The sequence below is a fragment of the Brassica rapa genome, chromosome A09, assembly GCF_000309985.2.
Source record: "Brassica rapa cultivar Chiifu-401-42 chromosome A09, CAAS_Brap_v3.01, whole genome shotgun sequence".
NCBI lineage: Eukaryota > Viridiplantae > Streptophyta > Magnoliopsida > Brassicales > Brassicaceae > Brassica > Brassica rapa.
Window position 1 is genome coordinate 35584559 of NC_024803.2, and position 22594 is coordinate 35607152.

Genomic DNA, 22594 nt, shown 5'->3' on the forward strand with positions numbered 1-22594 from the left:
TTAAATGTAACTAGCTTTTGACCCGTGCGGACTGTTCATGTTGTTAACTTTTAACAATCTCATGAACATAATTATTTATGTTCTTTTTATATATTTATAATTTTTGACAACGTTGTGTCATGTTGGATGTGTTTGGCTCCCATTTATAAACTATGAGATTGTGTTTATATTTTATTATGCTTTTATTCATTCTACTTGGTAAAGTAAAAATTAAAGTGTGAAGTATAAAAGTATAAAAGTTTAAAGTATATTTATTGGTTTTATAAAATTATAATATTAATATTTGGATTTAAAGTTGACATATTTTTAAACAAATACATTATTTAGAGAGAATAATTAATAATAGTGATTGCAAGTTACGAAAAACATACAAAAATAAACACATTTTTGCTAATTTTATTAAGCAAGCCTAACTTAAATTAAACAATTGGACCAATTTGTTATCATGAAAAATTAGGTACTTAATAACTTTACAATATAGATCGTCGTGGATATTAAACATGAACCAAAGTCCATGTATTTTTTTCGGGAAACAAAACAGAACAATAAAATTTCAAAACTAATAAGGAAAATAGAGTTTTGAGGTTTGGAATGAAAAAAGCATAATTAGTTTAGATTTTGTACTCAGATAAAATCTAATGATATATTTATTATACTAACTTACATAACAAAGTATTTTACAGAAATCATATATCGGCTAAACCATAAAATTGCTATTATTATATCTTAGATTAATATACTGCGTAATCAAAACCGATGTAAAGAATGTTAATTTGACTATATTATCTGATCTTTATGTACATATTATTTATTAGATCATTGTTTTGGCATGAAGAAATCAAATCTAAGTTACAAATTTCATGTTTTTTAAAACTTATCATTAATCATTTGGTTTGTAATGGGTTAGCTAATTTATAAAACTACTGGTCATGTGGTTTTGGTTTTGGAATAATATAAATAGTGATAGTGATTATAATATGGGCCTCGTATAATAAGCCCAAAAAAATATAACACTATTCGAAACCAAACCCACGACTTTACGGTGATGTCAACATAATGTGTTAGCGACTTTTTAGGTTAGGGTATAATGTTATAATTTTTGAGGAAAATTCAAAGGTATTTCATATTTGTACTCTTGTTTTAATAGTTTAGATTATTCATATCATATTTAGTCATAAATCATATTATTATTTTTAGTATATTATTCACATTTATGAAAATGATTGTAAAGAAAATCTAGGAGATTTGTTCCTAAGAGACAATTAAATCAACATTTGTCCACTCAAGCTTGAGAGAACATAGAGAATAGACTTAAATTAGCTCACCTTCTAGGGACTGCTAACTAGTTTACATGACCGACAGACAGACTGATGACGAAACGGTTAAAACACATTAATGAATACTTGAAGAATCAAAGAAGCTACATGTGAGTCTAATTTGAGATATTCGACAAGTTACCGCAAATGTATCCATATAACATTCTAAGTAAGAACCGTAGAATAGTGTCATTTAATTACTAGTGTTCTTATTATGAGCTGCTATTAGAGCAAAGGTATTGGTGATGTCGATAACACGTTAGATAATGTCATGACAAACTATTTGATTTTTTGTTTGTTAAAGACGTTCACGATGGGAGATGAACACACTATTAGCTAATGTCGTCTTGAGATAAAAGCAAGACTATCGACACCAGAATTAGCATTATCGGTATCTGGAAACAAATTCTCAATATTGAGAAATCTAACTTAATCAACCATGAATCACATAATTTGTTTTCTTTTTGTCGACTATCCAGACAGCTAAATCATGTTTAGTAAGAGGGTTGTTCCGAGGAGCGTCACCTGCACGAACATCACATGAACTAAGCTAAACATCAGAAACAAAACACGTTGCTCTGAAGGATCATCAATTCCCAAGAGAATGTCAGCTAGTCCAACGGGAATTCAATTGAATCACAAAGCTATTTGATCAACTTAAATAAATAATAAAAGCAAGAAAATCATACATCTGTTCCAAACGAGCAAAGACATAATCGACCCTAAAATGATTCCACGTAAGCAAAATAAACGATGAAGCAAATGAATCATGTTCAGAATCGAACCCACCTCATTGAAACAAACTCAAACTCTCCCGGAGGTAGCAGAACCACCAAGGAACGAGAGCAACCCAGCGTTAGCAGGCTCCTGATCATCCATAAACAAATCATCCGGAACCACAAACGCACCGTGCAAACAAACAATCGCAACCCCAATCATCAACGCCGACGTCAAAAGCGATCCAACGCTCGTCATAAACACCACAACGATCGTACACAGCGCAAGGCCAAGGAGCGTCTCTCGATCAGAGAAAGTCCGTCCAAACACGACGAGCGGCTGATCCGCCGGGCGGAAAACGTAGAGGAACATCCACCCGGCGAGGAGGCCGACGAGGACGAGGAGGGAGAGAGGATGCGAGAAGAGCGAAAAGGCGAGGACGAGGGAGACGATGGCGGCGTAGTTCACCTTGAAGTAGGCGAGATTCTTCCTGATCCGGGATAAAGCGTCGGTGAGGGACTCGGGCCGCGCCATGGAGCTTCGATCCACGAGCTCCGCCCACGGGCGGCGCTGGGATAAGCCGTCGCGGATCGAGGTGGAGAGGCGTGAGAAGAAGGTGCGGAAGGCGGGTGTGTTGATTGGAGGCTGAGATTGAGCGGCTTGCTGATTGGTGACGGGGATCGTCGGAGGACTTGCCATGGCGGTGGCGCGTGAGGTTGGGTGCGGGTGACTTTGGCGGAGAGGATTCTCGATCTTAAAGATTGAAATAGAAACAATAATTGGCCGATTTGGCTGGATCCATGAAGGTTGTGCACCTATACCATCAGGTCACGTGTTCGAACAGATCTCAAATATTAAATCAAATGGAGTAACTACATTTATTTTCTAATTATTTAAAAATCATCATTTGAGTATAACCAGATAAAATGAAAATTTTTAGAGATAGACCTGGATTTTTAAAAATATTTTTTTAAAAAACTTATTCTAGTTATACAAATTAATAAATTACATATATAAACTCATTTTAAATATTGTAATTCTAGATAGTGGTCAGCACTTCATGCATTAATAATTTTTTTCACCGTTTCACGAATATAGTTTTAGAATTTTTACTCATTTTAGTTTTAATAACAAATTTTACAATACCAAAATAATTTTAATTTAATACATAATTTATAAATCAAATTATTATTATGTAGAATCTTTTTAATTAATATGAAGAATGAGTAAATAAAATATAAAGTTATACACTATCTTTGTGAAACAAATAGAAATTTCAAAACTACTATTTTGTGAAATATAAATAGTATATATATATCTAGTTGACAAAAAAAGAGTATAAATATCCAGTAAATTTTAATTTTAATAATATTTTATTTAAATCTAAATTATTAAATTAGTTAGACAAAGAAACAATATGTTTTTTTTTTGTTGACAGTATTGTTATGAAAAAAAATTTATTGGTGGAGAGACGTTAAGCCAAAAAAAAAATATAACGGTATACATCATAATAAATATATATTAAATAAAATTTTACAATAATATTAGTTAAACTAATAATTTATTTTAAAATTATAAAGTAAATGACAAATCAGCAAAATTATTTCGTAAATAATAATAATAAATAATAATATAGATATATTTTTAAACAATATCAATTATTCTTAATGCATAATTATATTTACAAAGTTCTTGAAATTGTGAAAACTATTATTTAGAGTACAATGAGATAAAAAAAAAAGGAAAATTCATGGAGTCGAGTGTAATTTTGTAAAACGAATTTTCCTTTTAGATCAATTTTTTTTTTTAATCAAACCCTAAAAGACAGAACAGCTACGGCTTCACTTACGCACGTGTCCGGTCTGGTCGTTCTTTTGTTCAGCCGATTTCTTCATCTCTTCCTCTAGTAGTCTTCTTGATACCTGGAACAGAATGTTGGATGAAAGCAAGTTCGATGTCAATCTCAAGCTGTGGGCTCTTCGGATTCCCCGTGAACTCTGTAAAAGTGCAACTCGGATACTCAACGGGTACGTTTTCTTCACCTCTACACACTCCTAAAGATTCGATCTTTATGCTAAGGATAATCTCAAGCTTCAAAAAGAATCAATCTTGTAGGAACCCTTTGATTGAATTGCGTTTTTGATCTAATTGGTTGTGAGAAACTTGTAGATACATGCTCAACATGCCTCGGATTAAACCCATCACTGAAGAATCTGGTTATGAAAAGACTCGTTTGGTGATACTGTCGGAAAGTGTTAAAAGTGCTGGTAAGTTTTGTTCTTTTATCTGGGAACGTGTTTTAGTCGATGGTGGAAAGTGGCGTGATTATTAGTATTAACCAAAGCTCTTTTTGTTATAGGACAGACTTGTCTGAGATACCAGATGAAAAACTAAACCAGCTTAAGAAACTAAGTGAAGTTGAAGTAGTTCCTCATTCTGTTACTCTTGGCTATTCCTATTGGAGTGCAGGTAAGACAACCCATTCATTAGAATCCTGTTAGGTGTTTTGAAACCTTTCTGATATTGGTCTTAAACTCGCAGATCAAATATTGAAGAAGATACTGCCAGATGGAGTGGACATACCTTCATCTTTTGAAACCATAGTTAAGTATTAACTTTCTGTCTACTTCCAAGAACATTGTTTACATGAGTTTAGCAGTTTTCTGTCTAAAGATAATGGGTACATGTTCTTGCTAAGTTTCAAAGCATCATAGAGATTGACTCTCTCATGAGAACCAACATTCTCTTTGCATATTATGTGCAGGTCATATAGCCCACTTAAATCTACACGACGAGCTCCTCCCATTCAAAGACGTGATAGCAAAGGTTATCTATGATGTAAGTTATCTGACCTTCCTCTCATGACATCTCCGTGCCATGACAGCAAAGAAGTCTGATGTTTCTACTTGATCTTTTTTACATTTTGTAGAAAAACTATCCAAGGATCAAGACAATTGTCAACAAGGTCGGGACCATCTCCAACGAGTTCCGAGTGCCGAAGTTTGAAGTGTTAGCCGGAGAAAGTGGGATGGAAACAGAAGTAAAGCAGTACGGGGCGAGATTCAAGCTGGACTACAGCCTTGTTTATTGGAACTCGAGACTGGAGCATGAGCACATGCGTCTTACGTCTCTGTTTAAACCTGGAGAGACTGTGTGTGATATGTTTGCTGGGATAGGACCTTTTGCTATTCCAGCTGCACAGAAGGGCTGCTTTGTTTATGCAAATGATTTGAATCCGGATAGTGTTCGGTACTTGAAGATCAATGCGCAGTTCAATAAGGTTGATGAGTTGGTCTGCGTGCACAATATGGATGCTAGAAAATTCATTTCTCAGTTGATGAAGGTCTCTGATGGTGGTGATAACAAAACAAAGGAAGGAGTAGCTAGTGAAGAAGGTACTTCTTTTGATTTACACTAAGTTTTTGGCATTACAGTTAGTATAATTTTGACGGTTGGTTAAACTAATGTAGAAGAGACGAAGGCTGGAATTAACAGAGAGGAGCCTGTTGGTGCTAATAAGAAGCCATCTGGTGTTTCAGAGACAGGTAAGGAATGTTTCTGAAGGTTTTTTCAAGACATTATAACAGTTGATAGTGCCTCTTGGGAATCATTATTGAGACGTTAATTGAATGCAGAGAATGGGGTAGGGAAAGACTGCAAGACTGTAGAAGGAAACGCAAAGAAGAGGTTGAAACAAACTGTGCTTCCAATCGCAAAGCCATGGGAACATATAGACCATGTTATTATGAACCTTCCAGCTTCTGCCTTGCAGTTTCTCGGTATGCTACCAATGCTTCTAGCTTCTTCTAATTTTGGGACTATATAGTCTTGTGTTCTTTCACGTAAGCATGTTGAGTCTGTTTTAGTGTGAGAAGAGAGTTTTATCAATTCCAGTGTAACATCAACAAAATAATTAGGACTAGGATCAATAAAAACAGGAGATGCATCATGCATTAAGGCTTTGTTTGAATGTTAATTAATTTGTTTTTTTTTTTTGTGAGATGTTGGTAGGTTCTAGTTAAGTAATAAAGGAAATCATTGTTCTTTTCTTATTCTCTAACGCGTAATTGGGTCTGTAATTTTTTGTGTTGTTTGCAGATGCTTTCAGTAAAGTCATTCAAAGGAAGTATTGGAAAGGACCTCTTCCTTTAATCCATTGCTACTGTTTCATTCGTGCAAGCGAAACCACAGAGTCTATCATTGCAGTAAGAATCAACCACCGACTCTAACTATGGTTTCTTTGTTATTGCATCTCTGATTTCATATTTTCTGAATGCCTCTTGGAATCTAAAGTAGAGCTTTTGTAATGTAATGAAGGAAGCTGAAAGTGCTTTGAAGTTCCATATAGAAGACCCTGTCTTCCACAAGGTCAGAGATGTTGCTCCAAACAAGGTAAGAAGATCCATCCCCATTGTCCTGTTGTAGAATACTCAAATGTATCATGTGTAGCTACTGAGATGAAACTTTTTGTTGTGTTTGGTTGCAGGCGATGTTTTGCCTAAGCTTTAGACTGCCTGAAGCATGCTTGATGGAAGAAGACTGAAACAGACATTTGAGTGAAGCTGGCAAAAACATCCGTTGGAATCTTTTTGTTTCATTTGATGAGTCTTTATTATCTTTCAAAGATGTTTAGTAGTTTGAATCCATTCTGTGCAAGAGATGTGTCATTTCCTTTACCTTGTTTACCTTTTACACTAATCACAGTGTTGTTTGTTAATTGACTATGGCACATGATCCCCTTAAGTTAACAGAAATATGAAGGTTCTTATCACGAAAGCGAAAATAATTACAAAGAAACAATTTGAGAGAAGACATCTGTACTTCTGTAAAAAATAGTATAAACGGTCGCATATCCATCAGTGAAGGATGTGAACACTAACTAGAGTACGCTTATAAATTGAGGCGCAGGTTAGCTTACAATAGTGAGCGAGTGATAGATGGTAGCTGCCTAGGACGGAGTTACCAAAGAGAAGAGAGAGCCGCTCAAGAATTAAAAAGTGACCAAACCAACCCCAACTGCCATCTTAGCTTTTATCTAACCACCACCCCCCACCTTTTATCCTTTGTGCTCTCTCTCTCTCTAGCTCCCTCGCTCGCTGCCTTGTTCTTCCCAATGGAGTCTTCTGCAGCTCTCGGATCTCTCCGTCGTGAGTCTCTCTCTTTTACTGATTTGTTTTTCATGTTGGTTTGAGCATTTAGAAGAAAAAAAAAACTAGAAATGGAGGGAACATGAGTGAAATGTATTAATCCGACCTGTCAGTTAGCAGTCTAGTTCTTTTTATCCTATCTTACTTATGTCTTGTTTGATAGATCTGATATCGCTGGTTCGGATCCGTTCTGTCTGATTTGTATACAGTTTCGTCTCCACTGCTAGTTATTTAGGTGTTTTGCAATTAGAAGAAGAAGAAAGTGGATTTTAGACTCTTTAACTCTATGGTTTTATTATTACAGAGAGTTTAGGATCCGCCGTAAATGTTCACTCCCTTTCTGGTAACTGGTCTCCCTCTGGTAATTCTTGTGTCCCACGGTGGAGTTTGTTCAACAGGAACATGCTTGTGTTGCGTGCAGACTCCTCTAAATCTTCAACAACAACAACCAAAACTGATGGTGAGTTTATTATATCTTTCACCATTCTTTGTTCTTCATCATCTTGGAGACAGACTATACACAGTGTGATGTTTAAACTGGAAAATCTTTGATATTGTAGAATCATCTGATGCCTCAAACGGGACTAAAACTAAAACTGTTCGAAGAACAACTTTCCCTAAAGAAGTTGAGGTTTGTTCTTTTGCTTTTCTTTAGAGATTTAGTACATGTTAGGTTTCTAGGAGCTGATTTTTGACTAATTTTTGTTAGTCAGGGCTTCTTTATATATTGTAGTTAGATGACTTTTTAATGTTATGTTACAGGCACTGGTTCACGAGATGTGTGATGAGACTGAGGTTGCTGTGCTCAAACTCAAGGCAAGACTCCTCTCACTACTGCATTCCCGTCTTATTTTACTTGTGGCTCTGATACTGTAACGTAGGTTTCAACAATGTATCAATCCTCTCTCTGATGCTTTCTTTCACTTATAGGTTGGAGATTTTGAGATGAACCTTAAGCGGAAGATTGGACTGGCCGAAACTCCCATTCCCGTGCCTGATATTTCTCCATCTGTAGCTCCCCCGATTCCTTCTGAGCCCATGAACAAATCAGTGTCTGCTTCTGCTGATGCTAGCCCATCCAAAGCAAAACCTGCCTCTGAGAAAGTGTCTCCGTTCATAAATGCTGCATACCGAAAATCATCAAAGCTGGCTGCTTTGGAGGCAGCTGGATCTAACAACTATGTTCTAGTCACATCTCCGTCAGTAAGTAAATGCTTTCATATTCTTTTTGATCTTTGTTTTGTCTTTTTTTGATCTGTAATCTTGTTTCTTCTCTTGGTAAAAGGTGGGTAAGTTTCAGAGAAGTAGGACTGTAAAAGGAAAGAAACAAGGTCCTACCTGTAAAGAGGTAAAACGACTCGAGATTCATTTAAAAATAAAAGATCAAAGATTGTCCTAATCTTTAGCAAATGATTTTTCGTGCAGGGTGATGCAATAAAGGAAGGTCAAGTGATTGGATACTTACATCAGTTGGGAAAAGAACTTCCAGTAACGGTAATATAAGCTTTTAAACTAATGTATCCATGTCTCTTCTTTGAAACTATCATATTGGACTCTCATCGATCTTTGCTATTTATGGAAACAGTCAGATGTAGCTGGGGAAGTTCTCAAGCTTCTTTCAGATGATGGAGGTAAAAAAGAGAGAACGTTCTGTGTATTCAAAATCTTCTCACTTTTGAGAAATGGTCCCAATAACTTTTCATGGTTTATGTGAACAGACTCTGTAGGTTATGGGGAGCCTCTGGTTGCCGTCTTGCCATCGTTCCATGATATCAACATCCAGTGATACTCATCCGGAGACTGTACTCTTTCATCTTCTCTTATCTTTCTTTTATGGAGTATGTATTCGGCTGATTGCAAAGAGCTTGAGATTCTATTTTGATCTTCATCTTGATCATGATTTGTGTGGAGATCTAATTCCTGAACATGTGACGCAGCTATATTGTTTTTTTGTCACTCTTTGGATTTTGGTTCGTCTTAGTATGGATTATCTTATTTTCTGCACAAGAGAAAAAAAACTATAGATTGTTGAAATGAGCATATAACTTCACTCTTTTGGTAAGTTGTATGTTTGTATCTAGGATGATGAGAAGCTATAAGATTCTCTAGTTGAAAAATACTCTTAGCTGGCCATAAGTAGTGGAAGATCCACAAAAGTTTTGGCGAATCTGTTATGCTTTATTTAGCAACTTGTACGCTGCTTTCTTTTTTTGGAGTTAAAAGGCTTTATCAACGAGGCTTATTGATAAAGAGAGAGCATTTTCTTTCTGTGCAGTACATATACGTTGATCTTAGGTACCAATTGAAGAATACTTTGAAGGCCTTTAATGTGATTTAATATCAGTTTCTGGTTAGGTAACTTCCAGATATGGGGGTAGTTCATTGAGTTCTCTAACGTTTAAATATATATACACCTGAATATGCTATCTATTTACTCAGTACCTGCAAAATGTTGTGAGCCGGATATCAAATACTTGTAGCTACTCTTGTCATATCATATTGACATATTCTTGTAAAAATACACTGCACTGATGCAGCAATGGATGGTGGACTCATCTTTTTATAAAGTTCTTTCAATGTTTATTGTCCCAGCTGCATTTTAGAAAACTTACTATCTGTTCCAAAAGTAATTATATGCTTATTCACCTCTGATGATAACACATGAACATAGAGAAGCATCATTTTGATGATTGATTGTATGACACAAATTCTTTTATTCTTTTATCCTTGTACTTAGAGCAGAAGAAGATCCTTTTTTTTCTCACAGGATGCTTATCTAATCAAAAGGACATTTAAAGTGGAGATCAAAGACATGAAGAGCAGTGCTTTCAACGATAAGACTTTGTGTTTGTTTGTTTGTTTGTTCTCATATGTGGGTGTTTAAGTTACATCTTCCAACGTATACATTTAAGTAATAAACATTTTACCTTTTGACCAAATGATTTGAAAAATCTAGTAATAAACAAATAAAACAATCAATGAGGCCACAGCTTTTTCACTAAAGAGCAGCAACACACTTCCCCACACACACACAACTTTCTTTCTTTTCGTCTCTCTTCTTCCACTGTCAGATTCTTCTTTATTCATTTCTGTGATCTTCTTGTTTCTCCTTTCACTTTTCTTTCCTCACAGATCTCTCTCTTCTCCCAACTCCAATGGAGTCTAACTGTAAACTCTATGCTTACTTCCATCTCTTCCTCCTCTTCTTCACTTCACTTGCACAAGCAGCTGACCCTCAAACAGACTCCCTCCTCACCTTAAAATCACTACTCACCGACAACTCCAACACCTTACAAGACTGGTCCCTCAACTCCAACACCAAACCAGTCCCCTCCTGCTCCTGGTCCGGCATCCTCTGCAACCAAAACTCAACCTCAGTCATCTCCATCAACCTCTCCTCCAAAAGCCTCTCCGGAACCTTCCCAGCCACTCTACTCACCGCCTTCACCGACCTCCTCGAGCTCAACATCAGCGACAACTCCTTCTCAGGCTCGCTCCCACAAGAGATCTTCAACCTCACAACCCTCAGAAGCCTCGACATAAGCCTAAACAACTTCTCAGGCCCTTTCCCAAACGGTGCCTCCTCCCTCAAAAGCCTCACCATCCTAAACGCCTTGAGCAACAGCTTCACAGGCTCCTTACCAACCGATCTCCCTCTCCTGGAGAGTCTCAAGGTGCTGAACCTCGCTGGAAGCTACTTCACAGGTTCGATCCCTGCTCAATACGGTTCTTTCAAGAGCCTAGAGTTTCTTCATTTAGGTGGGAACTTACTCAGTGGTCACATACCTAAAGAGCTTGGGGGTTTGAAGAGTATGACTCACATGGAGATTGGTTACAACTCTTACCAAGGAGTGATCCCTTGGCAGATAGGCTTCATGAGTGAGCTCAAGTACTTAGACATAGCTGGAGCCAACCTCTCTGGCTTCTTACCAAAGCATTTCAGCAACTTAACCAAGCTTGAGTCATTGTTCCTCTTCAGGAACCATCTCTCTGGTTCCATCCCTTGGGAGCTTGGAAGCATCACTTCTCTTGTTAACTTAGACCTTTCAGACAATCATCTCTCTGGGACCATACCTGAGAGCTTTGCGGAGTTAAAGAATCTTAAGCTGTTGAGTCTTATGTACAATGAGATGAGTGGGACTCTCCCTGAAGGAATAGCTCAGCTTCCTTCTTTGGATACTCTCTTCATATGGAACAATTACTTCTCTGGTTCACTTCCAAAGAGTTTAGGGATGAACTCTAACCTTAGATGGGTTGATGTCTCCACCAACAGTTTCCAAGGAGAGATCCCACAAGGCATTTGCTCAAGAGGCTTTCTTTACAAGCTCATGCTCTTCTCCAATAACTTCACTGGGACTCTGTCGCCATCACTCACTAATTGTTCAGCTCTTGTTCGTATCCGGCTCGAAGATAATGCCTTCTCTGGTGTGATACCTTTTAGCTTTAGCCAGCTTCCTGATATCTCTTACATAGACCTCTCTAGAAACAAACTCACTGGAGGGGTTCCTCAAGATATCTCCAAAGCTAGAAAGCTTGAGTACTTCAATATCTCACATAACCCTGAGTTGGGAGGCAAACTATTACCGGAGATTTGGTCTTTGCCGCGTCTTCGCAACTTCTCTGCCTCCTCTTGCGGTATCTCCGGCACTCTCCCTGAGTTTGAGTCATCATGCAAGTCCATCACTGTTATTGAGCTGAGTAACAACAACATATCAGGGACTATAGCACCGTCTGTCTTCTCTTGCCGGTCTCTTTACAAGATGGATTTAGCTGGAAACATCATTGCAGGTGGTGTTCCTGAGGAACTAGCAAAGCTTCCACATCTGAAAGTCTTGGATTTATCAGACAACAACTTGGCTGGTTCCATCCCTTCTGACAAAGTGTTTAGATCAATGGGGAAAGAAGCATATGAAGGGAATGCAAACTTGTGTGGACTTCCTTTGAAGCCATGTGCTGCTTACAGTTCAAGAAAGCTTGTGTCTGTTCTGGTGGCTTGTCTAGTTTCCTTTGTAATAATAGTAGCTGGAACTTTGGGGTTGTACTATGTTCGTTATAGAAGTTCAGGGAGGTGGAAGATGGTGTCTTTCTCTGGTCTCCCTCATTTCACAGCAGATGATGTTTTGAGAAGCTTTGGTTCACCTGAAGAGCCTCCACAAGTATCATCCTCTATGTGCAAAGCAGTTCTACCAACAGGAATCACAGTCACAGTGAGGAAAATAGAGCTTCAAGGCAAGAAGAGAGGTGTTGTGTTGAAGGTTTTAACGCAGATGGGGAATGCAAGACATGTGAACCTTGTTAGGTTGCTTGGGTTTTGTTACAACAACCATCTTGTGTATGTGTTGTATGATAATAATAATCTGCATACCAGGACTCTGGCTGAGAAGATGAGGACAAAGAAGAGAGATTGGGTTACTAAGAAGAGGATCATCAGTGGAGTTGCAAAGGGACTTTGCTTCCTTCACCATGAATGTTACCCTCCAATTCCACATGGTGATTTGAAGTCGAGTAACGTTTTGTTCAATGATGATAATAACATGGAGCCTTGCTTGGGTGAGTTTGGGTTCAAGTACATGTTACACTTGAACAAAGGCTTGGTCTCTTCAGGTAACTAACCATGACGAAATTTTTTAGCATTAACTATAGTAGTTTCTAACACTAAACTCTCTAAAAATGCAGATCAGATGAACGATGTGATACGAGCAGAGCAGCAAAAGGACGTTTACAGCTTTGGAGAGCTTGTTTTGGAGATCTTATCAAATGGTAAGCTGAGGGATGCAGGTAGATTGGTACATAACAAGCCTAAGGATGTTCTTCTACGAGAAGTATACGCCGAAAACGAAAATGTTGTTGAACAAGAAGTTAAAAGAGTCGTTGAGGTCGCACTTCTATGCATATCAAGTAACCACTCTGACCGTCCCTCCATGGAAGATGCACTCAGATTTTTATCTGAATCACATAGTAGTAGGATTAAATAGCTACTGCAGATAGTTTCCCTTTATATAGTATTGTGTGACGTCTTTAGTTCTTTGTTTGAACCATATGTTATATTGATGATGTTGTTCTTGTATTAATGCCTTGGTGTTACTATTAAAACTGAGTTTGAATAGAAACAATAATGTTCAACTCTGAAACAAAACAAAGTAATTTAAAGTTCTGAAGCAAAATTATTAAAGACAGATCCAAACTTTAACCGACGACAAACAAAAAAAAAAAACTTAAACAAAAAGGTCTTAAAAAGAAACCAACACTATCTGGAGAAAACTTCTTTAAGTGCGAACACCTCGGTTAAGACTCACCATACGGGTTGAGCCATCCATTTGCATTCCACCACCTCTGTTTCCTGAGCCAGCTCTTGATGCATATCCTCCACCTCGGTTCTGGCCCGACCAGTCTCTAGGTTGTCCTGGTCTTCCTCCATATCCAGATCTGTTGTTACCTTGTCTTCCTCCATATCCAGAACTCATGTTGTTGTCCTGCCATCTCCCACCACCTGATGCTGCTCCTGCATAGTCCTGATTGTTGTCCCTTCTTCTTGAGCTCAGATCAAGACCACCTCCACCGGTTCTTGCTTCCATTGCCCTTTCGTTACTTTCTGCCAAAACCGATAGTTTCTCGGTTAACTGGAAAGCCAACGACTGTAGTCTGCTGTGTTGCACTTCATGAAAGACAATGCATCGTGTTGGCTGGTCCCAGCTTGCGTGAAGCTCTTCGTTGATCATCATCTTGCTAACAATGCTGTGAACCTGTGCTTCAGTGACATCAAACATCTTAGCCAGCTGTTCAAGGCTTAGGGACTCGTAGGAGCTCGAGTAAGTGAATAGGTAAGTCCTTAGAGCTTCTTCTTTGATCCTAGCTTTGACCATTTCGAGGATGCTGTCACGGTTCTTGAGCATTCTCCAGACCTCAAGAGAGTTCAGAACCTCAAACGCGGTCTGGAAATCTCCTTTGGTCAGGGCTCTGGTGGCTGCCATAACGTGATCACGTACATTCTCAGGTGGTGCATTGAACGCTTGCCTCTCGCTGATCTCAAGCAGGCGACGGAAGTTCTTGCTGATCACTCTGCGCCTGGCTTCAAGCGAGTTTGCTGCCATGTTTGGGACTTCAAGTAGCATTGCACCGATGAGATGAACAGCCTCCAGTAGCTCGAGGTTTATGTGCATGTGGTATGGCATTTGTCTTCTCCTCTCCATCCTTTCCTGTTAAATCAAGAGTTTTTTATATCACATATAAGTAATACTGAATGAGACAACATGACCATAAGAATCCATGTTGAAATAGAGAAAACAGATTTGTATGAAAAGGAAACAAAATGCAGAACCCATGCAGCAAAAAATATATACTAGAAGCTCAGGTATTTGAATAGTTGCTGCATACTCAATATGATAAGTCAGACTAATAGTGTTCGTAGTAATGCTTCAGTCAGAACTATATGATTAAGCAATTCATTCATTTTTCACATTCTATTTGTATCAGAAGATGACAGAAAAGAAAATTTACCTGTTCGGGTGTCTTCTCATGATATCGACTTTGCGAGACACCTTGGGCAAGCAACTCCCTCACTCTCTGACCAGAGTACAGCTCGGAGAGGCAGCTATGGGACTCAGTGATCATTCCAACACGGAAGGCACAAAGACCAAGCTGCGCCATGGTCCTGTTAAAGAGGATCTGTGTTGAGATGTCCATGTGCTGAATGTTGTCTTGGAGATGACTCATCAGCAACAAGTCTCTAGCAGTCCCAAAGTTGTCCATCAAAGCATGGTGATAGATATCACATAGCATTGCACGGGCCTTGGTCCTCTCATCTCCATTTCTGTAGATAAGGGACACAAGAAGATCCATCATTGCCCGGCCGCTCTCAGGGAAGGTAGGCTTACGGGGAACAACCTCTGGAACAACAATGAATGAAGAAATAGGTCCACTTTCCTCCTCGGCATCCTCAGCTTCTTCATCTTCTTCAACCAACTCAGCCAGCTTCCTCATAGCCTCATAAACCTCCTGGGGCTTGTAATAAATTGACTCAACACGTCTCAAGGCCACCTTTGCAGCAGCTTTGAAATCACCCATCCGCTCAAAGTAATCTTGGATGTTCTGAGCAAGGGCCAAGAACATAGGCTCATCCCTCAGTCTCTCAACATACTCACGGGTGTGAGGATCAATTGACTGCAAGCTCTTGAAAAACTCAGTGTCAATCCGCTCAATGAACGCAACCAAATTTCCCCAGACCCGAATTGTTCCATCATAATCTGCTGGCTTGGAAGTTTCGTTCTCCTCAGGCTCGATTGTGTCGTCCACAACGATGTTAGTGTACTTGACAAGAATGTCCAGTATGGTGAGCATGTTGAGCACGCACTTCTTCCAAACCTTGATAGGCATGTGTCCTGAGAGGCCTGGATTCACATCAAACTGTGCTGAGATAACGCTGAACAAGATCTCGAGCTTCTGCGCAGGAGTCTTGGCAATCTTCGTCAAGTGTGTAAGCTGATCAACTAGGTCAAAACGAGCAGTCCCCTTCCTCCCACGAGCAGCCATAATCTCTTTAAACTTCTGGTTGACCCAATCCCAAGTGATCTCCTTAGGATCTTTACTAAGCAGCTTCTCCATCTGCTTATCTTTCTTGTTAAGCATCGTCTCCCAGCGAGTATCAGTAGTTTCATCCACCTCCTCGTCAGTCACAGCCTCTTTGCTATCATCGTCTTCCTCATCCTCGTCTTCCTCATCGTCATCATCCTCATCTTCCGGCTCATTCTCCTCCTCAACCTCCGGAGCCTCCCTATACTTATTAATCTCCTCCTCGTGCAGCTTATTGTTCTTCTTCAGCTTCTGCCTCATCGCATTCAAGGCCTTGGAGTTGCTAGGACTCATCTTCTTCTTGGCCTCCTTATTAGCCAAGGCCTCGTTCAAGAAATCCTCCAACATCACAAGCGTCTTGATGTACAAGGTGGGAGGCTTCACAGCCTCAGTGATCCTCATAACTTTCTCAAGCTGTTTGTTGACCTTGTCGAAATTCTCCTGAAGACTGACCCAATCGTTGATCTTCATAGCGTTCTTCATCTGCTCAACGGTGTGCGTCATCTCCTCGAAACGCTTGTCCTTGGTTGGCTTGATGACACGTTTGGTATCAGTGTCGTCGTCGTCGTCGCTGTTATCCTGGAGGTAACGGTTGTTGATGTCGTTGTTCTGAACCTCCTGGATCTCTTCCTCGATATCGCTCTCATCCTCGCTGTCACTACCACCCTGTGAACGAGCATAGCAAACGAAATCGATTGAGAAACTGAATCTAACAAGAGAGAGAGATTCATGTGTAGCGAAACGAGAAGGAAACCTGGGCGAAAAAACGAGACATCTTCTTCTTCTTCTTCTTTAGCAGGAGAGCTTAAACCTGAGAACACCATAACCAGAGGAGCAGATTACATACAAATCGATCATATAAATTCAGATTCGAACTACTCAACAGTTTTAACACGAAGAAATCGAATCGATTTACATCAAAGAGAAGGAATGAGTACCTCAATGGAGACGATGGAGATGAACGAAGGTAGAGATGCCTGATGAGAATCTCTGTGAAGAAGATAAGTGGTAGCCGTCGAAAGTATTCGATTCGAGATTATTAATATATGAATTGGAATTAGGGTTTTCTAGTCACGAATTAAACCGACGTAGTTCTTGGATGGAGCTTAACCGGTCGGCTTGGTTTTTATGCGCAGTTAATAAACCGTAATTCTAATTGATATCTCAAACCGCCCGGTTTATTATTTACTTTTGTTCTTTACTGCTTGTTGGATTATCTATGAAATTGTGGATTGCTTTGTACAATTAACATTTTTAATCACAAACGGTTTTGATTAGTCAATACAATAAATTTTACAACGTTTCAGAAAATTTATACAAATGAATCTGCAAAACAATAGGACTCAAACTCTTCCATGATCTTCAACACAACATTGGTTTCATAGCTTCTATCTCACGCTTTCTTAAGCTGTCTTTACATCAGTGGAAGAAGATGCATTACTCTTCCGGAGCCATACGTTGACAAGAATTGAATCAATCATGATCTACACAAAAGTATGTTAAACAATAAGAGTATGCACACAAAAGTATCATAATGGAAGGGGGACAATACAACTTTGAACCTGGTTTAAGTGTGCAGCTACGCAAGGAAGAACCAGAAGCCCTGGTTCACCAAATGCGCCACGCAACTGCTCCACCACCGCCACCATTACCGGTAATGTTTTCTACAGACACGGAAACACCGAGCCATGACTTTCAAATTAAGAGATCAGATCGGTGAAATTTTGTTAGTACCTGGCTTGCAACGAGCAAAACTGCTGTGCCGTTTCCTTTGGAGTTCTTACTATTATAATCACCTGAAAGACCTGAGAGGATGCGGATTGAAAGAGCATTGAATGCTAGTAGAGAAAGATGCAGCAATCTGTAGAAAGACATAATGGTTCTCCTGTCAATACGTGTGTTTCCCAATTTCTAGCAAACCAGTCAGATGTTCTTAACAACCAACCACACAACTAGAGAACACTTATCTTTAACATGTTATTAGTAAAACGATTCATGTTAAAGAAGAATACATACATTCCAATGCCAATGGCGGCAAGAAAAACCTTAGGCTCAACGGATAGTAGCAGTGATCTTGACCTGCTAACTTGGATCCATGGCACCTAAAATGGTATCACGAGATAAGCATACTATCAAGTTCCTCCCCAGAAAAAAAACAGGTACATGCAATAACGAAATCAAACCATTTGACGTAGCGTGAGAGGAAGTGGTCTATTTTATAATTTATACTATTTGATTCAAGCTTTGGAATGGCATTAGGCACATCAATTCCATGGAGTAGTTTACTCTCAAGCTATAGGTGAGGATAAAGTTTTAACTTCAGGCGAATGAAGTGTCAACATTAAGATTCCTGCTACAAAGTGTTTAGAAATCTTTACCAAACTGAGGCAGATTGCGTTCATTCTCGAAAAGAGCTTGCGGTTATTGTCAACAAAGTTTGCGAAACCTGTAATCACACATTTCAACAAGAGATTCATTGTCACACTAAAGTGGCTAACTGTTTTCATTGGTTTGTGTCATTAGCATCACTTGTGTGTGTCACATTTAAAAAGTATTTGAGATGACTAACCATAGAGTTTATATATTCAATTAGTTTCACCAAAAAGGGAAGAGATAAGACATGAGGCTCACCTTTGAATGATTCCCGAATAACCTATAACAGATAAACACACAAATATGTCAAAGCCCCACTCTTAAGTGATAAAATAGCTTTTGGCAACAACCGCCACTGAATAGTAAAATCTGAAATGGAATCATCATTGCAATAACAAAAGGTAGGACACACAGAAAGATGGTCTCACCTTGCCAATGATTAAAGGAACTAACAGAGTAACTATAAGACTTCTGAATAGTTGGTCAGTAGGAAACGAAACCCCTACTCCTCCGGCTATGTATCTTGATACCCAAAACGGAATCTGACAAAATGGGTTAAGTCAATCATGTTAGCATCAGTGACTGGAATCATAAAACTTGTTCTTAAATACAGAGACGCTATGCTATTTTGAAACGATTACACCAGGAAGCAATATGACTAGAACTATCCTTGATTCAGCATGAGCAACTCCTAGTTTCAAAGGAAAAATATGTTTACTTACAGTTAAAATGCCTAACAAGTTGGATGCCACAGTCACCGCCAGAGCAAGAGCAGAGTTTCCCCCAGCAAGCTGAATTTTGGAAACATGGTAAGTCAGTGGAGAACGCAAGAAAAACAATTATGCACAAAGTATTGAATTGGAAAAATATATCAAACTGAGTACGTGAGTGAGAGCAACACCACTTGATAAGGTGGTTGGCATACAGCAAAATATACCTAGCCCTGTAAATAGGTATGAGGATATAGTTACGTTTAGAGTCCTCAAATCTCTGCATCAATTAAGTGATTAACTGAAGAATAAAGTATCAAGAGAAAAGACTATAGGGCACTAACTAATCAAGTTGCATTTAATATTATGCAACTTGAATGTTTTTCCTGCCCGTCACTCTTAAATAGAAATTGAATAAGATCTAAACAAGACATCAATGTGGATGCTGTTGGATACAAAATCACAAAGGAAATGAAATTGGCTCTTTGGTCAACCAGTATCATCAATCTGTCTCAGAAACTAAAACTAGTTGTACATGTAAAACTGGTGGCTATCTATCAAACCAGATACAAATGAACTCAAAACTGTAGATTTACTTACGGTAAACCAACGCAAGTCAGTATAAAGCAGTATCAATCAGGAAAGAGCATGATGTTTTCGAGTTTCTACTTTATTCTAAGTTGAAGAGAGAGAGTGACCTGTAACAAGCTCCTGAGGTTGGAGTTGGAATAGCATAACTAGCCTTGAGAAGGATGGAGTGAGCAACAAAATAGAGGCCTGAAAAAAAAAGAGAGACAAATCTTAATTATGTAGTATATAACTAACATAAGCTAAGGAAAATCACTACCAAAAGATCAAACATTCTGCAAGTCATAAAACATGATTGAAGGAAAGTACATAGGGGGCAATAAAGGGTTTTTACTCATTACATTCTCTTATTAGAACTAGAGAAAACATGAACCATTCAGAGAAGGTATGAAAGCTAAACAGGAAACAAGAACATACTAGACCGAAGATACCAAGAGGCCATCCTTTCACAGCAGCACCAATCGCTTCAGTACGTAAAGTCAACCCTGCTCCACAACACAGAGAATGAGTACACTGTGGACTTATCAGCTACATCAACATAAAAAAAGAGAAATTGTACATAACACAATGATAGAATCACCTGAGATAATAAAGATCCCACATGTGCTAAACTTTGAAAGAGAGTATTTGTCTGCAAGACAGCCAAGAGTTGGGTTTGCAAAGCCCATTCCCACACCAGTAACAAGAGCTGTAAACAATTAACCCACATTGCACATCAAGAAGTAAGGCAAAAAAAAACAAAGAATGCTTAAGAAGAATGTAATTTTACCTAGAGGCAAGAAATTATCTGAAGCAAAACTCAGCAACTCATTCCCAAAATGGTAACTTTTAGCAGAAGCTGAGACGCTTCCTCCATCACCACCTACCTATTGAACAAAACAAAAAATCTCCAACTAGTAAAAAAAAAGTCATTTTCCACAAAGTTTAGATCTTTTCAGTGGGGATAGTGATGGAGAACCTTGTCCGAAGGTTGGCAAGCTCGGATGAATCTAGGAACGGTAGGTGTTCTTCTTCCGCAGGGCTCTAGGTAGCGGCGGAATGCGAGGGAGCGGCTTCCTGGATACAGTGGTTCACGGAAGCAGGGGAATGGGTTTTGGGTTGAAGCCAGCATACTAGCTATGGTCGCCATTGGAAGAGTCGGAGTTAGAGTTAAAGAGTCAAATACTGAGCAAAAAGAAAAAAAAAAAGATAAGATCTTTATTTCGAAGCGTGGCTGCTTTATTCTGCATTCAAGTGTTATCGCACTGTACTAGTTGACACTTTGTCATTTTGGACTTTGGAAAGGAATGAAAAAACTTGGTTTAGGATAATTGAAGTCATTTCTTTTAAAAAGGTTATTAGGAGATGAATTTTAAGAATTGATAGTTTTTAAAAAGTTATGTGGATTGTAAAATTTTATAAATATTTAACTTGAAATTTGATCATATCAATACTATTAAAACAGAAGACCCTTTTTTTTGAGGTGCCCTTCTGTTTCAACAATATTTACAGATATCTGCCACTAGAATATTTTTAAGCTATGTTTTTAATTAAATTATGTATTTTTTGAAATTTTTTTATTCCAACAAACTAGATATTGCCGTTGTCCCTTTCCACTATATCTACGTTTTTTTTATCTTTCTTCCTGCAGAAATGAGTACATTATTATTTTTGATTTTTGATGAATACTCAAACTTTCAGGATTTAACCCAGTAGCAGAAACCCAGTTCTACTTTTTTTTTTTTTTGAAAAAAACCTAGTTCTACTCTTGAAATCTCGATATGAGATTCATGGTGAATTACATCGCTATCTTTCTCATAATCGGCCACTAAATCAAAATCATCAATTTTTTTTTTACTTTTTTGGTTTCTATAGGTTAAAATCCGGTACTATGGATTCTACACCAAAAAACAATGGCGGCTGTAAAACTCTTTTCTGCGTAACCTATTTTGACTAGGGAAGAAGATAAAGAAATTACGTTTACACCATTAACGAAAAAAAAAAAACAACAAATTAAAAACGGGCTGGGAATAGATTGAACCAGTGGTATGGGACCAGGAGAGTGCGTTGTTTCCACTAAACCACCGAACGTTTTTGTATTTTGTCATATATGATGTTTTTCTTTTCTTATATGACTGTTTGATCTTAAGTATATGCTTAATTAAATAGCATAGGTTAAAAGAATTAACACGGTCCAATTAATCATGCTATGAATAATTAATTAAGTATGTTTAAAGCTGAAGGTAAACGTTTGGGTTCGAATCAGAGTATTCGGATATTGGTATTTTAATAGAGATTTATACCCGATTTGAATATTTATAAATTTTAGTTAAAAATTCGGTTCAGATCATTACGGGTTAAGTTCTCATTTGAATTATATAAAAATTAAAAATCCAAATATAATATTTAATATTTAAAATCCAAAACTAAAAATAATATACAATACATAAATTTAAATAATGTAAAACTAAATACCTAACACTAACATGAAAATTGGGTATTTGGATATTTGGCTGGAAACAAGTACGTATTTTGGTTATTTTTAGTGTTTTATTCCTGACATCTAACCTTTTATAAGTTGTTAGCCAAATTTACATGCTTTCTAATACATATTTCTGCGTGTATTCTGAATATATGATCAAGGATAGCTTGCTGTCTATGAGTTAAGTTTTTTGAGAGCATTCACACTTCTAGAAGCCAAATAATGAAGTATATAAATAGCCTTTCAAACACAACAAATATAACCATTCTAAACCTCCAAACTGTCTACCGTGATCTACACTTATGAGTTCCATAATCAAAACCAGCAATCTAAGTGATGTTAAGCCTTTCCAATCTGCATAGAGAGTTCATGTGAAAGTGCTTCATACGTGGAAGTCATGCAATCCCCAATTTGGTTCTTCTCTTCAGATGGTTCTAATAGACGAAAATGTAAGCCCTATGATTATGGAACTATCGTCTATTATATATTTATAATATATATACCTCAGCCTTTTTTTTACATGTTTTAGGGTGTGAAAATCCATGCCAGTTGCAAATAATCATTGTTGCAACACCTCGAGACACTGTCGAGATGGTGAATGGAAAGTTATTACTAATTCAGTTCTAATATTAGGTGATTGAATAGTCCTTACTTAACTTATTTTTTAAAGTATCATGTAGCATGGCATCTATGTTATTCCTCTTTTATAGATCT

The 22594-nt window shown here is 38.0% G+C and overlaps 6 protein-coding genes across 7 annotated transcripts; 3 read left to right on the forward strand and 3 right to left on the reverse strand.

Annotated features, from left to right (window-relative positions):
* Window positions 1–1889: 1889 nt before the first annotated feature.
* Window positions 1890–2849, reverse strand: LOC103841516 (PRA1 family protein B1). Its single transcript, XM_009118060.3, has one exon. It carries the CDS (start codon window positions 2730–2732, stop codon window positions 2121–2123), a length of 612 nt encoding a protein of 203 aa, XP_009116308.1. The 5' UTR covers window positions 2733–2849; the 3' UTR covers window positions 1890–2120.
* A 988-nt stretch (window positions 2850–3837) lies between these two features.
* LOC103841517 (tRNA (guanine(37)-N1)-methyltransferase 1) lies at window positions 3838–6801 on the forward strand. Its single transcript, XM_009118061.3, has 11 exons — window positions 3838–4060; window positions 4203–4300; window positions 4398–4502; window positions 4575–4637; window positions 4798–4871; window positions 4963–5428; window positions 5504–5578; window positions 5669–5812; window positions 6132–6238; window positions 6351–6425; window positions 6520–6801. The coding sequence occupies exons 1-11, from the start codon at window positions 3966–3968 to the stop codon at window positions 6574–6576; spliced, it is 1359 nt and encodes a 452-aa protein (XP_009116309.1). The 5' UTR covers window positions 3838–3965; the 3' UTR covers window positions 6577–6801.
* Window positions 6802–6917: 116 nt separating this feature from the next.
* Window positions 6918–9160, forward strand: LOC103841518 (biotin carboxyl carrier protein of acetyl-CoA carboxylase). Of its 2 annotated transcripts, XM_009118062.3 has the most exons (9): window positions 6918–7180; window positions 7485–7640; window positions 7741–7811; window positions 7943–7996; window positions 8111–8383; window positions 8466–8528; window positions 8606–8674; window positions 8766–8811; window positions 8899–9160. In XM_009118062.3, exons 1-9 carry the CDS (start codon window positions 7147–7149, stop codon window positions 8964–8966), a joined length of 834 nt encoding a protein of 277 aa, XP_009116310.1. In that variant the 5' UTR covers window positions 6918–7146; the 3' UTR covers window positions 8967–9160. The 2 variants fall into 2 exon arrangements, with proteins under 2 accessions (XP_009116310.1, XP_009116311.1); XM_009118063.3 differs by lacking the exons at window positions 6918–7180; window positions 7485–7640; window positions 7741–7811 and having other exon boundaries at window positions 7914–8024.
* A 270-nt stretch (window positions 9161–9430) lies between these two features.
* LOC103841519 (leucine-rich repeat receptor-like protein kinase TDR) lies at window positions 9431–13251 on the forward strand. The gene is made up of 2 exons (XM_009118064.3): window positions 9431–12784; window positions 12857–13251. Exons 1-2 carry the CDS (start codon window positions 10336–10338, stop codon window positions 13153–13155), a joined length of 2748 nt encoding a protein of 915 aa, XP_009116312.1. The 5' UTR covers window positions 9431–10335; the 3' UTR covers window positions 13156–13251.
* A 10-nt stretch (window positions 13252–13261) lies between these two features.
* Window positions 13262–16838, reverse strand: LOC103841520 (eukaryotic translation initiation factor 3 subunit C). Its single transcript, XM_009118065.3, has 4 exons — window positions 16687–16838; window positions 16503–16559; window positions 14678–16414; window positions 13262–14376 (listed from the first exon to the last, which is right to left on the reverse strand). The coding sequence occupies exons 2-4, from the start codon at window positions 16521–16523 to the stop codon at window positions 13447–13449; spliced, it is 2688 nt and encodes an 895-aa protein (XP_009116313.2). The 5' UTR covers window positions 16524–16559; window positions 16687–16838; the 3' UTR covers window positions 13262–13446.
* Window positions 16839–16970: 132 nt separating this feature from the next.
* Window positions 16971–20707, reverse strand: LOC103841521 (probable sodium/metabolite cotransporter BASS4, chloroplastic). Its single transcript, XM_009118066.3, has 14 exons — window positions 20378–20707; window positions 20189–20285; window positions 20000–20107; window positions 19837–19904; window positions 19530–19608; window positions 19006–19064; window positions 18844–18912; window positions 18550–18663; window positions 18380–18401; window positions 18127–18194; window positions 17765–17850; window positions 17483–17609; window positions 17311–17412; window positions 16971–17232 (listed from the first exon to the last, which is right to left on the reverse strand). Exons 1-14 carry the CDS (start codon window positions 20546–20548, stop codon window positions 17152–17154), a joined length of 1251 nt encoding a protein of 416 aa, XP_009116314.1. The 5' UTR covers window positions 20549–20707; the 3' UTR covers window positions 16971–17151.
* Between the last annotated feature and the right edge of the window lie 1887 nt (window positions 20708–22594).